Source organism: Pogoniulus pusillus, chromosome 16, assembly GCF_015220805.1.
Source record: "Pogoniulus pusillus isolate bPogPus1 chromosome 16, bPogPus1.pri, whole genome shotgun sequence".
NCBI classification, from domain to species: Eukaryota; Metazoa; Chordata; class Aves; order Piciformes; family Lybiidae; genus Pogoniulus; species Pogoniulus pusillus.
In genome coordinates, this window is record NC_087279.1 from 10,508,076 (window position 1) to 10,525,903 (window position 17,828).

General features: G+C 42.5%; 1 protein-coding gene across 1 annotated transcript in view; it reads right to left on the reverse strand.

Moving 5' to 3' along the window:
* Positions 1 to 17,828, reverse strand: part of IPPK (inositol-pentakisphosphate 2-kinase) — a 37,513-nt gene that overhangs the window by 10,445 nt on the left and 9,240 nt on the right. The window contains exons 2-10 of the mRNA XM_064156381.1: positions 12,441 to 12,488; positions 7,702 to 7,797; positions 6,901 to 6,967; positions 4,366 to 4,487; positions 3,868 to 3,957; positions 3,171 to 3,229; positions 2,711 to 2,783; positions 1,502 to 1,781; positions 335 to 485 (exon numbers count right to left, since the gene is read on the reverse strand). Coding sequence (XP_064012451.1) covers positions 335 to 485; positions 1,502 to 1,781; positions 2,711 to 2,783; positions 3,171 to 3,229; positions 3,868 to 3,957; positions 4,366 to 4,487; positions 6,901 to 6,967; positions 7,702 to 7,797; positions 12,441 to 12,488 — 986 coding nt within the window. The remainder of the gene's footprint in view (positions 1 to 334; positions 486 to 1,501; positions 1,782 to 2,710; positions 2,784 to 3,170; positions 3,230 to 3,867; positions 3,958 to 4,365; positions 4,488 to 6,900; positions 6,968 to 7,701; positions 7,798 to 12,440; positions 12,489 to 17,828) is intronic.

The following is a 17,828-nucleotide window of genomic DNA, read 5'->3' on the forward strand; positions in this document are numbered from 1 at the left end:
TCTGCAGATACTCAAAGCAGGAGAAAGCACCCAGCCATTTTACTCTGTCCTTCCTCAAATATACAGCCTCCACTACTAAGGAATGGAGGTGGCATTTTCCTGCCTGTTGTGAATGTCCCATAATTTCTACTTAAAAATCTAAGTCAAAGTGACTGACATCAAAACTTTAAACAATAAAACTCTGTTTTCGTGGTATCTGAAATTTCAAGTTATTACTTCTGAACATGCAGTACCATGCAGGAAGGTTGTAGACAACTTAACAAGAGAGTGTCTGCCTGCAGCCAATGTTGTTTGCATACCTATGTAAAGAGAATGAAAATGCATCCAGTCTTACCTCTCTTCAGGAAACTCCTCCAAGTACTGTTCCACTCTGCTGTACAAAGGATAGAGTCCTTCAATATCCAGCATGTCAAGCATCTGAGCCTGAAGGGTTTTATAAAGGAGACAACCCCTCGGTAAGCCAGAGCTTTCCAATTTATGTTTACCTAGAAGAAAATGTATTTTCAAATAAGGCAGACATCAGTGTCCTCTTTGTTTCATCTTGCCATTGCATGTGCTTGTTCATAAAGCAAATCCAAATACTATTTAGGCCAGTCATGGAAGGGGGAACAAACCAAAACACTTGTGTCAGGTTCGTGACTACCCTGCACACTGAAACTGCAGGGTAAAACACTTGCTGTAAACTCCAGAAATTATTGAAAAGCAAAACAAACAAAACCCCACCAGAACCTGCCAAAAGAAAAGAGACGTTTCAATTGCAAACTACTTGTTTGAGTCTGTAAGATACATTTTTCATGGGAGTTTGAAGCCACCAAAATTCACTTGGAACAGTATGAACTGCTGGTAGAAAATAATTCAGCAGTTCAGCTAGAGGTCCTTTTTAATATGTATTTAATTTGCTTTTTGTATCACTGCTGTGAGACAGCACAACACAGCAAAAACAACACCTTCCTCAAAGGATGAGTAAAAAGTACGATGCTTCGGTGAATGCCATAACTGGCAGCATCTGGAATAATTAAGAGCTCATGCACTGAGAAATTAATATGATTTAGTTTCCAAATGCTCACTTCTCATCTCTTCCTCACAGTAAGAAAGCAGTGGAAAAAAACAAAACTGAAGCCTAGGTGACAGCTGACAGGAGGAGCAGGGAAAGGAACAGGCATCACCTAGCAAATCAACCAAAGCAGCCAGACATCATCGCACACTACTGAACATTTCAAATGCTGTGATGCTTATCACCTTAGACTGCTATTTTCCTCCATTCTTCCTCCACCGCCTTCTGAAGTTATTTAGTCCTGTCAGTAGGTACAGTGCCAAAAGTGCTCACTAGAAGATCGCATTAAAAACAATTACTGAGCAGTTATGCAGCTCAGAACTCATTTTTTAGATGTCAGACTGCCTTGTTTCTGTTCTTACATGGGCAGTAAACAGCAAATGAGAGGCAAAGATTGCTAGGTGGTTAACAGTTAACTATTGACAGCACTCAAGAACCATTTCTTACCATTTCTTACTAGCTCCTTATTAAAAGCACTTGCTTCACAGTAGCTTCTTCCTTGTGAAAAGGGAACTGTCTTCATATCACCTGCCCTGCAGGCATCAGTACTGGTCAGGAGGGCCATAGTTATAACGTGGATGAGCTCTTTGACAATCGTCCTTGTGCAGTGGGGCCCACTGACCAACCCATTGGAAGGGAAGAAGAAGGGTTTCAAGTGGCGAGCAAGTTCATTCCAGTCGCAGACACTGTCCTGGTCATCTTTACAGCCATAAATTAGTTCCCCATTCTGCAGATGATTAAAAAAATAAAATCAGTATTGAGACACTTCATGAAAGCCAGGTTTTTGTACTGAGTTAAAGCATCAGATTTTGTATTTTAAGAGACACAGCACAGAAACAAGTTCTTAGTTTAACAGTCCATGTACAAATACTGTCCCAATCCCCTGCAAAACTGTCCTCTTAATCAGATACTACAGGTACCAACCTTTGAATTAGGACTAAAAAGGCCATTTAAATCAAGTGCTACTTTCCCAGCTTAATCACCTCTAAGTAATCAGAACCACAGAAGTGAACTGATCCTTGACATGCTTTCCTATCACTTCTTTCTAAATAGTATCAATAGTGGAAAAGCACCACATGAAAAACCTTCTTTAAAGGCCAGACTGAAAAGGCTGTAAAAAGGGACAGAAAAGGTCTGACAATTCCCTGTACTAACAGAAAAATAGGACAGTTCATTAAGTAATTCAGTTAGTTGGTTTAATACTGGAAATTGTCAAGAGTCGTATTTCCTAGAATTAATCTGGAAGCCTGCATAAGCCCTCAGTTACTGCTGCATGTTCTTCCTACCCAAATGCCACAAAGCAGGTGACTCTTCTCTCCCTTGGCGAGGAAGGCTCTGCCTTTGACCTGCCTCAGCACTCTTTAACAGTAGTTTAAAAGAACACTTGCAGCAATTTGCAAAGTTCTCAAACTTCTTCCTCATGAATTTGATCTTTAAAAATCCTATTCTATTATCTGCTCCTCAGTGATTCTTTCAGACTAACTGGTTCTGGGAAATTAGTACTTATCTGTCCTGACTAAGAATTTGACACTTTCTTCTTTTGGTGGGGTCCAAAAGGGACCGTGCTGATTAGGATCTTGACTGTGCAGATGCTGACTGCAAACTGTTTAAAAAGCTAAGATGAAAAAAGGCAAGCAGAAAAATTTGATTGTTTACCTTAAATATTTTCAAGTTGTTCTGTGCCTCCTGTAATAAGCTCTTCAAAGCAAAGTGCATTCTCTGTTTATTTCTAGGCAAAAGGAAAAAAAAAATCAAGAGTGTTTTATCAGAGCCTTTAGATGTGTACACCTGTGCCTAGAGGGCACTGGTATCTTGACTGGGCACCTGAAGTCAACACGCCCATTAAGCCTGTTACACTGAAGTCACTGCAAAGACAAAGGGACTTTGCCCAGTTAAACTTGAAATCTCCACAGTTAACGTCATGTAGCAGAAGGCAGTGGAACATTAACAAGCAACTCTGATTCCTAAAATAGATGTAAACAGGTACAGACCCCCCAGAAATACTATACAAGACAGGCTAGCACAAATCACCCTTAGCACAACAGTGAAAACCAAAGCTAAGAAAGAAATTGTAACACAGGGGTTTTGGCAAACACAACAAGTCACAGCTGCTTACCCTGAGAAGAGGTCCAACGGGCAGTATTTACTTGGTCGCTTCCATTTTCCGTTTGCTACCTGTGGAAAATCCACTGCTGTTAATTGCTCCTTCTGCGGGAACTGCTCTCAGTTATTTCAGCAGTCAGATGTGTGCCACTACCATCCTATCTTCAGAACTACCATGACACTGTGTGACACTGAAAGCCCTAGGAGTGTGGAATTCCTGACTACTGTGAGTCACCCTAATCATATTTATCTCAAGTCACTCCAATCACATTCACAAATGTAACACATGGAGAAAAGCCGTGTGACGTTACAGTGAGACTCACTGAACACCATTTCAAACACATAATGGACATCAGTCAAACAAGCTCCAGGTGTGTTACATGTTGTTTTAAGCTACAGAACACCACCAGGCACCTGGTGAGCTGGACTTGAAAGGAGCTTTGAGTGCACCCCACCAACAGCATTAATAGTCCTCAAAGACTAACAATGTGTTTGTTTGCTTCTAGCTTCCCACAGAACTTGTTCTGTCCCTCACCATACCGATTCACACCCAGAGACTCAGATGTGTATCCTCCTGCTATCTTTACTCATATCGGAGGTCTAGGCAAGTTTCAACAGCCCGGCAGGGCTGGAATTGCAAATGCAGCACAGTACAGTGGAAGATAAGTCCCATGAAGCCATTAAGCCCAGTGAAAAACCAAGAGACTCACCTTTAGGTGCTGATGCATACAGTAACGACACACCTTGTGCTTTATCTCCTGTGAAACATGGCTGGAAAAAGGAATGAAGCCACACTTTGGCTAAAACAAACAAACAAAGATTATAAATACATGTGTATTTCTTTACAGAAATAGAAGGGTACACAACCTGTATATCTTGCTGGTTAAAGGAAAATGTAACTAAAATCAGCAGCAAACACTTAAAATGCTGTATATTATTGCCAATTCTTTCAGAGTGCTTACTTAAGAAATATGCATACACAAAGCTGCTGTGGCCTACAAGAAAAGCCTAGTTAATACCTGGGAATTCCCCAACTTTCCAGAGACCAGGAATTGGTAGAAGGGGAATATTTCATATCCTAGGGATCACAGCAACAGCAGTGAGCTCTGTTCCTACTGCTAGATTCTGTGAAGCTGCTCAGCTGCTCCAGTCAATCTGTGCCTAAATGCAAACAAGGCCCCCCCAGACACCTTCTCTTCCACTGGTACCTTAATCTCGATGCAGAGGATGGGCCGGTGCTCCACAAAACGATAGGTCTGCAGCCTGGTGAGATTAGGAAGGCACATTGCATAGCCACTAAGAGTGTCCATGTCTTTGTCACAGCGAGACTCTGGGGGAAACAAGAGCACGAGGTGTGGATGTTTCTCTTAGTCTAGTTACCTTGTTCACCAGCTGTGGGGGTGGGAACAAGCTTAGAACAACAGGGCATAGTTCTGCAGCCTTTGGCCAATTAGGCATCTGCAGAACTCTGCCCTCCATGACCAAACCAGTGTTCAGTCTCCCTAAGGCTGCCTCGGGCATACAGAGCCTGCAAATGCTGCTCTGAACTCCAACTCCAAGCTCAGTCCAAGAGCAGGGCCAGTGAGAGGCCTGAAACACGTCAACTACAGTAGTCAGGCTCCATGCCCACTGTCACATCTGTGACCTCATGTTTGCTTAACTACAACTGCACAAACTGCTACCCCTCAGTCTAGTCAAGAGGAACCTGTGAAAGCTGGCAAGAATATCATAAACGGCTCAGAAGTTCAGGAGAAAGTGTAACTCTAAACAGCACCTGCAAGCGGCTTCACTCTACCCTTCAAGTCTATGTATTCCCCTCCTAGCCACTCCAGAGCTTACATCAGAGTAACAAATAGGCGAGAAAAGAACAGAAATTAGCTTCTCCTCTTCACAAGCTCACAACTCAGACCATGACTTCCCTCTGCTAAAACCACCCTTTAAAAAAAATAGCTTTTTAAACTATAATCCTGAGAAGAACTGAAGTAGCAAAATGGTTTCAGACTAAGATTAGGAGGCATTAGGTAGACAAAGCCTGTAAATAACCTCTCTCCACACACATCCTTTGAGACAGAGAAAGGCCTGTGAGATTTTAAATTCAAATTTAACAAGAACATACACTCCTCGATGTGCAAATACCTGTGCTGAAGAGGCACACAGAGTACACCTGTTCGCTTACAGCCAACACCTAAGAAAAAGGTCTCCTCTGAAAAATAATACTGCAACAGGAAAAGAAGAGATCTCAAACACTGCAGCCTGCCATTGTATACTATGCTTCACTAGGGTGAGGAGGAAGAAGCTTTCTTTCTCCAACAATACTAGAGGTTGTTTTCTGTTTCTAAGCTTAAGCAAAAGTATGTCTCTGTTCAGCTGCAAGCGTTTGCCAAGTCAGATGGACCCAGAAATCTGAAGAGTCAGACAAGTTCCTTCTTAAGTTAGACCTTTATGAAAGGTAATATTAAACAACTCTTCCCTCCAGGCTTCACAACATTCCTGTAACAGCGAGATTTGCTGTTGTAGAGCACTGAGGCAGCTCTTCCCTACTGTCTTTGTTCCTCTCTAAAGGAGGAACAGGAGCTGCAGATGCACAAAATTGAACTTCATGTACTAAAACTAAATTCTGTCCTTCACTTTCACCCAAGTATTACTGATACTGGTTTCTGGCACTGTGGAACTGCTTCTCCAAAGGGTGAGGACAAGTCGGCCATAGAGAGCACTCTGTGCTCACTGTATGTAAATTAGTTCCATTTCCTGGACCAAAGGCAACGGTACTGTGATTTATTGACATTTCTCTTCACAGACCTTTGCTAAAGCAGGAGTTTCTGGTTGTTCTCAAAAACATTTGAGAACACAAGATGAGTACACCATGAGGGACACCTTCTCTATACCCATATCAGAGCTTGCACCTCACTGAAGGCCATACACAAAGAACAACACACCCAAGTGTTGCTGACTAAGAATAATGACACCAAGCTCTGTAGCACTTCGCACTGCATGTGTCAGAGATTGCTAAACCTTGACAGTCTTGCAGCACATTCCCAAAGGTTTCACAAGGTTAGCTCGCCTTCAGCTCCTGCACTTGGTCCCTTCAATCCTCACCTTGTACAACGTACTGGCACTTCACTGCTGGGCAGGGACCCCAGGGCACCATGTTGGAGCCACAAGAGATGCAGCACAGCCCCTTTATCCCAGAGATGGTCTCTGAAGGCAGCACAACCTGTATTACTGCAGCCCCTTGCAGAGACACAGCAGTGATCAGGAAGAGAGACCTGAAAAGCTGGAACTCTAGTCCTGTGATTCATCAGATGAAAGATGCTTAGCCCCAGGTGAAATATTAACATTGAAAACAAGACCGTTTCACAAACTCCAGACTAAATTATCTCCCAAAGTTTTGCTCCATGGACCAAGAGGAGAAACTGATGGAATTAAAAGAATTATTTCAGTACACATCTTCCACCTCCTTCAGTGACCTTCGTAAGACACTTCCCAGCAAGGTGAAAGCCTGTTGAAGAGTCAACAAGCACAGGCTTACAGAGGGTCTCTATCCCCAGTCTGATCAAATTTATGTTAGATGCCATTTTTAATTCTATGTGGCTACTTTTTCACATCTAATTTTCAGCTTGTCATTGTCTAACCATGTACAGTTCCCACATACTCTGAGTTATGATGAGTTCTGGTTTAGAATGAAGAAAGACACTTTACAGCTTGAGGAAGACACCCTCTTCAATGCCATCCCTGACACTTACCTGGCCTCTCTGGCTGAACTTTTAAACAGAGCTGTCTTACAAAGTCTAAAGGCAGTTGAATAATTTCCTGTTAAGAAAAAAGGAAAACCTGTTTCAACACAAAAATTAATACCCAGTTTGGGGGTCTTCAAATTTTCAGTGAGTGTTAACAACAGTATTCTAAAGTACACAAGTCAACAGCTTCTCCCTCTGATTACCCACAAGTACCTGTAGTCATATGCAACAGTTACTCCACTATGAAAACCAAGAACTCATTTCAATAAAGCCACAAGGATGAGCATTTTCAGTGCAAGCTTAATGTGCATAAGGAAACCTGCACCATCTTTTACAAACTCAAATGTCGCATGTCTCATATCCCACACTTCTGAGGCAGATTTGTTGTGCAACTCAAGTTCCAGGAGGTATTTTCTCGCTCAGGTATCTGATGTTCAGTTAACTAGATGTGGCTGCCCTGAAAAGGTTACTCTGCACAGAAACCCAGACACTTCATATGAAGCAGATTTCTCTGCTCACTTTGCAGTCAGTCTAAATATATCTCTCTCCCACACCTCTCACCTTATGCAGGGCAAAGAAATGACCACTCTTCTCATTAGTAGCTTGAAATAGCTCAAACCACAGACTGCAATCCAATCACCTCATCAGGTACAGAGCAGGATCTTTGTTCTTACCCAAACATTTCTGTCTGTTTTGCTCAGGAATATTTGCAAACACCACTAATACCTTTTACTGGCATTCAATGTTCCCCAAAACCGTCGGTGTTTACAGGGCAGGAGCCATTTAATTTAAGAATAAAACACTTACCCCATGATGCACATAGTTCTCCCCAAAGAACTGCTTCATGACATGTTTTCCAAAGTCTACGATGTTCTGCAGATGGTGTAGTATTTCCTCTGAAGTCTGGAAGAAAGAAAGATGGTGATTTAACGACAATGTAATGGGAGCTCTCAAGAACGCATACACACACCAGTCAATGATTTAGCCCAGTAGCTTAATTGCTGCACTGAGTTTGGTAGGTCAGTGCACCTTGAAACTAAACAGATTCATTAAACCTGTCCTGCACTTGTCTCACTACAGCTGCCTGAGAGGCTGGGATAACTGGGAAAGTAACAGGAGAGATAATTCTTAAGTGTCGGGGGGAAAAGGACAGAGAAAATAAGAAAAGTGAAGGCAGGGGAGATTACTGTCTTTGACCACTGCAGCATACTTTCTGACTAACAGTGAAGGTCAGGAGAGGCTTTCATTAATTTTGGGCTATGTGTCTATAGAGGAACACTGAAGTTCTTCTCCAGGAGAAAAACATCAGACAGAAATGCTGCGAGCTCAGCACAGCCTGACTCTGACAGGCTTCTGCTGACTGAAGAGGTGACAGAGAAGCTTTACAACAGCATTACCCCATTCCCAGCACTCCAGCACACTCTGGTTCTCTGCACTGTGTATTATTGTTAGGACACACAATCTCCCAGCTCCTGTGCCCTTTTGTAACACACAAAGCTGCTCTGGAAAAGCACTATTTTGCCTACCACTGCACAACACTGAAACATACAGATTTCTTCTTGGGATTAAGGAACCGTAGAAGAACAGAAAGTGCAACACTCATGTCCAAGTTAGAAAAATAGACAGCAAAAACAGCATGTGCAGGAGAGAGAAAAAAAAAAAACCAACTAAAAACAGAGTAAGAGAAAATAAAAAATACTAGGAGGGGAACACTCAGGTTATGACAAAGTCTAGAGAAAGAGGAAAGACTATCCCACACAAATTAAACACATCTATTAGAGGTAAAAGGAGACTGTCACTAGACCAGAGGGCTGGAGCACCTTCTCTATGAGGACATGCCGAGAGACTTGGGGCTGTTGAGCCTGGAGAAAAGAAGGCTCTAGAGAGACCAGGATGCCCCCTCCCTGGAGGTGTTCAAAGCCAGGCTGGATGAAGCCTGCAGCAAGTGGGAGTTGTCCCTGCCCATGGCAGGGATGTTGGAACTGGATGATCTTTGAGGTCCATGCTCTCTTTGAGGCAGCGCTATAGGCTGGGGACTGAGTGGCTGGAGAGCAGCCAGGAGGAAAGGGACCTGGGGGTACTGATAGATAGTAAGCTGAAGATGAGCCAGCAGTGTGCCCAGGTGGCCAAGAGAGCCAATGGCATCCTGGCCTGCATCAGGAACAGTGTGGCCAGTAGGACAAGGGAGGTTATTCTTCCCCTGTACTCAGCACTGCTCAGGCCACACCTCGAGTACTGTGTCCAGTTCTGGGCCCCTCAATTCAAGAGAGATGTTGAGGTGCTGGAACATGTCCAGAGAAGGGCAACAAAGCTGGTGAGGGGCCTGGAGTACAAATCCTATGAGGAGAGGTTGAGGGAGCTGGGCCTGTTTAGCCTGGAGAAGAGGAGGCTCAGGGGTGATCTTATTACTGTCTACAACTACCTGAAGGGGCATTGTAGCCAGGTGGGGGGTGGCCTCTTCTCCCAGGCAACCAGCAATAGAACAAGGGGACACAGTCTCAAGTTGTGCCAGGGTAGGTATAGGCTGGATATTAGGAAGAAGTTCTTCACAGAGAGAGTGATTTCCCATTGGAATGGGCTGCCCAGGGAGGTGGTGGAGGCACCGTCCCTGGGGGTGTTCAAGAAAAGACTGGCTGAGGCACTTAGTGCCATGGTCTAGTTGATTGGATAGGGCTGGGTGATAGGTTGGACTCGATCTTGGAGGTCTCTTCCAACCTGGTTGATTCTATGATTCTAACAGACTATGGGAGCATCACCTTCCAACAATAAAAGGCACTGAGACAAAAAGCTTTTGAAGGCCCCATCATTACTGCCAGTTCACTTAGCAAAACACAGCACGGAGGTTCTACACAATAAAAAGGAAAAAAAAAATCCAGCAGCAGACTCGAATACAAAACTCAGCAGTGTGCAATGCCATGCCATGAGCCCTGACACTAGACACCACGCTCGAGGCAAGCCCCAGTGTTACTCTGAGTAGTTTTCATTAAAGCACTGAATTGCAGTATTAAGATCACAGTTTGCAGTAGCAGCACCTTGTTTAACTCCTAGATTACCTAGTCCCAAATCCATAACCAAATAGTGTGAATACAAAGCGGTGTCCAGATTTCTTTACCTTTGCCAGAGAAATTAAGCAGAAGAAACTGAGATGCATCTGTCCACATTTAAATTTCACTACTCCTCTTACCACAAAGTGTTATGCTTTGACTGCTGCTTTCCAGGCTGTTTTCACTGGATGAGCTACATCACACACAGATAAATAACACTTTCTATCCAAACTCATCCTGCACTAGTCAGGAATGCAGATTACACCTAAAAAATATTTTCTCCTCAGCAGCTCTCATGTAGCTACACCCAAGTATGTCCCAAAACTGATTCTCCAGGACCTGTTTACAGATCTGAAGATAAAATATTTAGCCTTCTGTTCCGCTCCAAGAAGAACTGATCCTTTAAAAAAAACAATCACCAGAATAACTAAATATTTTCAAATTACATAATCTATTTGGAGGGCAAAGCCAACAGGAATTGTGTATCACAAAGTACACATAACCACAATATGAGGCAAATGCAGAATGCTGGAGCTGGCCACAAGCCAGGTCTCCTCAACACTTATATTTGTAACAGGAGTCTTCTATGGTGGTGCCCACTCATCAGCCTGGGGCATGAACTCAGAGATACTGTTTAAAGCACCTTCAGAAGCAGCCCTGCCACTAGCAGCCTTTTACCTGTCACAAGAGTAGGAGAGAAGAGTGACTAATTGGGGGCAACTCTGAGTGAAAGTCCTGCTATCATTGTCTGAAAAGCAAACTCTTGCTGTTTCACCAGCTACAGCTCACAGAAATACCTAGTGCCATCCATCTGTGTGCTTGGCAGGATTCTGACCAATCTTAGTACTCTGGCTACACAGGAGGAAAAGTCTTTTTTTCTTTTTTCCAAAGTCAAGGACCTGACCAGCCTTCTTCAAGCACTAACAGAAGGCCATGCCCAGGAGATTCTTCTCCTTGTGTTTCACTATCACAATCCAAAAAACTAAACACATGTCATAGCAGTCTGCAGAAGCATTATCGACTTCAGTGCTGTGGTGGGTAACCCCAGAGTCACTTCCTTGGCTTCCTCTGCAACATGGTCAGCTGTTTAAAAACAATTACTATGCAAGAAGTTCTGTGGACTTAAAAAAAGGACAACAAAATACCAAGATACCAAGTCTCATCTTTTTTCCCCTAACTAAATGGCAATGGACTGACTTTTTACTTACACTCATGGTCTGTCTCCTCTGCTCCATTAGAAATTGAGCTAGGCACTGTTTTCCTTTCTTCTGATCCACTGGGTTCTTTCCTGTTCTCCTAACAACGCTAGACATTGTTATCTTGGATTACTGCATAAGCACAGGATACATGGGTTGAAATCCTGTCCTGATAAGCAGATCCAAAACTTACTCAAGTCACACTTCAGTCATAGTAGACTTCTTTCCGATAGTCAGCAAGGTCAAACAACTTGTATGTGACACTACATTGATGGAGTTTACATTCCTCTACTCCGATTCAACATAGAAACCTCTCCTTTCTGTCCATTGTTACACCTGGATGCATTTTGCATTCGCTTTCCTGATTAAAAGCAAAGCAACATTCCTACAGGTTTTTACATTGGTCCTTGTTTCTTTTTTCCTAAAATTAAAGTACAGGTCACTACAGCCATAAAGCTTCTGTATTTCTCTCTCATCACAATAGTCTGCCACCGAGCCTTACAAAGCCACGGTTCAGACACTGCTGTCACAAACTACTCCCTCTACCTCTCATGTACCTGAAGACTACTTGTCATGTTGAGGAACTGGCAGAATTTGAACCTTCTGCCTCTTGGGCTCTCTTTTATTTTCCCTTGGAGCACTGTGTGCACACTTCACTCCAGCCTTCATTCTTGATCATTTTTTTATCCCGATTAAAGCAAATCTAAGGTAACTTGCTTCAGTTCTTTCTCTAGCAGAAACCCACCTACCTCAGTCCATGATACTGTTCACAGTGTCCCACCATACTCTTTCTCAACAGACAGGACACTGAAATCACTCTCTGACAAAGGCTACTTTCAGGAGTATTTCATATCATTGTCCAAATTCCACAGCTTTGAGCTGCTTAACAGGTAGTCAACAGAAAACCTTTATCATGACACCAGTCCTGTGCTGTTCCTCTTCTTTCCCATCTAGCAAGAATCAGTAAAACTGTCATTTCTTCCTCAGCATCCTACATTGAAGGGCTATATGAACACTTTCTCTCTTGCCACAGCTCTCCTCTCAGACAGCTGGACACGCCACACACTACAGCCTGACAACCTGTCTCACACAAAGAGCTTGGCATCAGCAGCCACAGAATCTCACTTACGTAAGAGGACATCAAATTTCCTCCTGTTGCCAAAACTTCTGAAATGCAGGCACGTTTCAAAACATGCCCTATTCTTCCCCCTGTCAGTAACAGTTCTTTCATGGGTTTCCTGTTTCTCCTCAGACTAGTTATTAGCTTACCTGGGGGCTTTTAGCAACCGCACATGTGGAATCTTACCTTGTTCTGGTTTGGGGGGGACTTCAAAAACCGCAGCACCACGCAGCGCTGGAGAAAAAAAAAGAAAATGGTTTAATTGTAATCTAAGTACAACTTAAGAACAGCACAATTGTCTGATTCCCCAATTTACCTCATTTGAGAAATCAAGAACAAAAAAAGAAAATCAGGCCTCTTAGATGCTTATTTCACTCAGCCTGAAATCAAATACACCAGTTTCTGTCCACAGCCTGGCCATCACTGTAACTCAGCAGCAACTCTGCACTTCCAGTCACCCAGTGTAGCAGGGGACATGCTGCCTCAGCTTACAGCACTGCTCTGAAAACCTGTTAAAACACTGTCAAACACAAACAGGAAGACACCCTGCCACCTTCACACCTGTTTAGTAAGAGTGGGAGGGTGGGGACAGAAAGATGCATTTCGTTAACATCTGCTTACAGTATCAGCACAACGCTACAAAATACTAGGGAGGCACTACACAGCACTAAACCCTCTGAACTTCTAAAACATGTTACAGGGGACAAACACAGCAGGTTTCCAAACACTTTTAAAAAGCCCACCAATTGTTGTCAATTTTGTAACAATCCATAAACCTTTATATTTTCAAAGTCACAAATTTTAAAAACATCCTCAGCTTTTTAAGAGTTCAGGTAAAGGTATTCTGTAGCTGTTGTAAATTAAGTCTTTCTCCTTAAGCCTGTTAAGAGTGTGTCTCCCATCACAGAAGTCACCTGCAGGATCTTTCTCTCAATAAAACCTGTCAAAATCAACCAGCACCCTTAGTAAATAGACTTTTTATAATTCAATCAAATTTTGTGATAGCGTTAAGGAACTTGCAGTCCTACCTGGCAAGGCAGCACACAACCCTGCCTCAGATTAGTCAGTCTAAATATCTGATCCTCAAGATATTCACTCTCACTGAGGTACTTTAGCCTATTCAGACAAGATGTGGACAAAAACCACTGAGCACCACAGTAGGCAAACAGCTTTTTTCTGGGGTTACCTATTACTCACTCAGCGTCTCAATTTGGCCCTTTCCTAGACACACCAAAACCGATACTGAATGCACTAACAAAACAGTACTAATGCTCAGGCTTCCTGACAAAGACAAAGCAGACAAAATATCAGAGTTAGCTTCAATTCCATGAACCTAAAGTGTTTTTCTCTTCCAAATTGCTGGCCATTAAAAAAACCTCCCATAGTATGACGACACCAGCAACATTCCATACTTCAGGGCTGAAAGCTGTCTCTGGACAGTGCTGAGTGGGAGAGAGCTGCAGTTATCTTTAATTACTAGAGAAAAGCAGAGGGAGAAAAGCAAAACAGATACCAATGCGTAATCCGAAATACCAACAAAACAAGATTGGAATTCAGACACTGCCAGTGAAATAGCTAAAACCATCTGAAGCCAGCATAAGTCTCAGTTCCCCCACACCTGGGACCAAGTACAAGGTGACAATCACCTCCCTACTCCTACTGGACACAGCATTTCTAACACAGTATCTGATAAACTGAACACTAATTCCAGTCACTGAGTGACAAGAGGGTGGGTGACACTCCCTCTTTTTCTCCCATTGTGTGTATAACAGCTAAGGTCTGGTGAGCCTGTACACCATGCATACACTATGGTATTTTTAGTGTGTTAAACTGTTTGGATCCCCTGCTTTCACTATTCATTGGGAAGATTATATCAGTGACAGAGTGATCTGATCATCACCTCTAATCAGTTCAGAAACCTGATTCTAGAGTATGTCAAGGATGTTGTAGATATTTATCTGTTCATCAGTTCCCAGCCACTGCTCTGGAAAATCTGACTGCTCTCACAAGAGTCCCTACACTATTTGTTCATTACCAAATCATGTCTGAAGATGACATGGAGAAGAGAAGAATCCAGGGAGACCTTATAGTGGCATTTCAGTATTTGAAGGAGACCTACAGAAGCTGGGGAGGGACTGTTTAGAAGGGCTTGCAGCAAGGGACAATGGTTTTAAACTAGAGAAGGGCAGATTTAGACTTAATATTAGGAGACAGTTCTTCACAATTAGTGTGGTGAAATACTAGAACAGTTTGCCAGAGATGTGGTGGAGACCCCATCCCTGGAGACATTCAAAGTCAAACTAAGGAGTCCTAAGCAACCTGTTCTAGTTAATGTCCCTGCTCACTGCAGGGGTTGGACAGGATGACCTAGGGTCCCTTCCAATCTGATGAATTCTATGGTTCTGATTCTAAGAAGCAGGCTGGGAGAAAATGAACAGAAAATAAGAACACATTATTAGGCTACCGATGGCAAAAGGAAACTGCAAAGCTCAAACAACTCGGTCACAGATGCACTACAACCAGCTGGCCCACAACAGTGCCTTTGTGAGGCTGGTTGGTCAGAGGAAACACCACGCAAAAATCCCCCAATTTTTTTTTCTAGGGGGAAGTTTTCAGCTAGGCGCATCCCTGAGTGCAATCCAATACACCCTCACACAAACACACTGCTACAGTATAAAGGTTAACCCATTAGATGTCAAACATGCTAACTGCTTCAGAACCACTGCCACTAAAAATAATACTGGCCTGCATTGTTCACACTACTGCATTACTGATTCAGCTGATCACTTCTTTACATGGAAATATTGTAGGTGGCTGTTGCCATGAGGGTTTCTGTCAGTTGCCTTAAATGCCTTACATTTTGTTGTATTTAGAGATTGAAGATCAAAGCTGTAACGTGCTTACCCTCAGCACTTGAGATCAGGATAAATCAACTACATCCTAAATTTCATTCTCCACATGCACCTCTGTAAGCCCTTCCACTGCTTAACACCACTTCCACTGATGTACTGTTACCATTAGTGTTTAGTTCCCTGGACAAGCATCCAGTGGGACAAAAACGTCTGAACAATCAGCCAGAGAAACAAAAGAAACTATGCATGGAGGTAGGCAAACCTAACACATGGAGCATTAAGCAGTTTCGAATCTTCTGAAGTTGAGCTAGAAAAACAAGGAATTCAAAGGAAGAGTTCTGTCTACATTTTCTTTAAATCCTGCAGCCCTTTCCCTGTAAGTACCTTTTGTACCCAGTTAGTGACAAAGACTAAGAAACACAAAAGTCACCAGAATATCAAATATGAATGCTCTTACTCTGCAAGTAAAGAACAACAAACAGATAACAATCAAGGTTATTACTGTCCAGGATCATCCTAGGGCTACAATAAAAGACATTTCCAATTGTTATGGAAAACTCAAACAAACAATAGCAACAAGAATACCAAAACTTGTGTCTCTCAAAACACATTCACAGTCGCTTGGCTGCCGGGATGATGTAATCAGGAGCCTATGTTCTGGAGGAGCACTATCACATGCCACAGCATTTCGAGGCTCCAACCTTAAACCTATGGTCTAACCAAGACAGGCAAACACATCTTTAGCACCCTATCACGAAACAGTTGTTTGGGTTAAATTATAACTCAAAGGTAATGGCTGCCAACGAGACAAGAAGCAGTGGGAGGTGCTATGAAAATGTAAGATACACACTCACACTCTCTTGTCCTAAAGTGTCTTGGGAAAAAAGTTTGCCGGTCTTGGACCCCAAGAAGGTTCTCTGCAAGACTTTCTCTCCAAAGCAGTTACTACAGCTATTATTTTAATCCTACTCAGTGAAATCCCAAAACAAAGCAATTGTTGGTAGTCAAGCCAAAATATGACTGGCACAAATCTAGGTACTTTGGATTATACAGTAGCATTATGAAACCACGATAAAAGCCTGCATTTATGGCTTTACAGCTTGGTGTTTGATAGTTGGTATTTCCCAAAAGTGCCTTCTAAACTCTCCTGCCATCAGATTGTGCTACCATGCATTACCTCCTGAGCTGGAGAGTCTTTGCAAGTTAAACACAACTGAGGCAAATTGATAAACTTGATATTCCCCTTTAGAGAAACCCCTGGTTTGCATCACAGAGATTTTTTTTTTAATTATTTCTCTCTCTTGATACATTATTAACAAAATCTTTAAGAGCTGTCAGTGAAAGAGGAAAACGTGTCCAAACCCAAGTTGAAATGCTACCAAAATTGCTTAGAAGTTCACAAAGATGTGCCTTTTCCTTCCACTGTTACCACCTCGGCTGATGTGAGCTTAAAATAAGCTTCTGTAGGAAACTGAAGAATTAGGCTGTCCAAACACAAAGCCTGGGAAACATCACTTCAGCTTCTGCTTTTCCAAACAGGCAGGCTCACGTCATTGGTTATTACTCAATCATTATTCTGAACAGAATGTGCCAACTGCTTTTGTCTAGATGCAAAGCCTTGCTCTAACAGCTAGGTCTACAACTGTCCGGTGTAACTAAAAAAGATTCTGATTCAGTTGGTTACCAACTTGTGCTCTTGTATGCAAGATCTACTGGTAGAAACCAAGGTACTTTGTTTGGGAAGCAACTCTAAGTACCAAAATTCACTCCTTTGCCCACACCCATCATCTCCCTCACTCCACAAAGCCTCATAAACTGTGGGCTGTAAAACTCAACCAGTATTTTCATAAGCACTGTACACCATTTTACATCACCAACCTGTCTACTGTACAAGCAGAACAAGAAAACCCACACGCATTTTAAAGTTGTCCATAGAAAAGTCACGAGCTTCCAATCATTAACATGAGGGAAACACTCTCAGATGGGTAACACACTATACAATTAATAATAATTGTTATGACTATACATTTGTTGCAGCCAATTACACACACCACCAACAGCCACTACTTAAGGAGATGACAAGATGAAGTTGACTAAAAAAATGGTGCCCCTAAAGGCTTCAGAATTTCTTTGTAACAGTAAAATCTGGCTGTTTAATTCATTCTCTTTTGCTGAGCCTAAAGAGCTGCCAAGAACTTACCAATTCACCACATATGCCAAACCTTCTATTAGCACCACTGTAGTTATTCAAGAATCTAATAATTGTGGATTTATGACAGCATACAGCAACGACACCCACAGGAGGTGCATTCTATCTAAATTTCAATCAGAAGGGGGGAGTGGGTTAAATTACACCAAACTGCTATTTAAGCCCTACTTCACATAGTGATATGCAAATGCTGATTAACAAGTTTCAGTGGTAATAAATGTGAACTATAGAACTCTTCGCTGACATTAAGCTATTTCTGTAGTATATGTCAACAAAAAATATTCTTACATTCTTTATTCCAAATTTACATTCCACAACTCCTTCAATTACAAATCCAGGTTGAGGGATTTAAACAGAAAAACAGTGATTTCCTACTCAGAAAATGCAGTTTCTGGGAAGGCAGCAAACAGAAATCACATCTTCACATCTCAGAAGAGACCACTGCATGGAATAGAGTTCCTTCTGAGAACTAACAACACTCAGTAAAAGCATGCCCACCACGCTGCCCAAGCA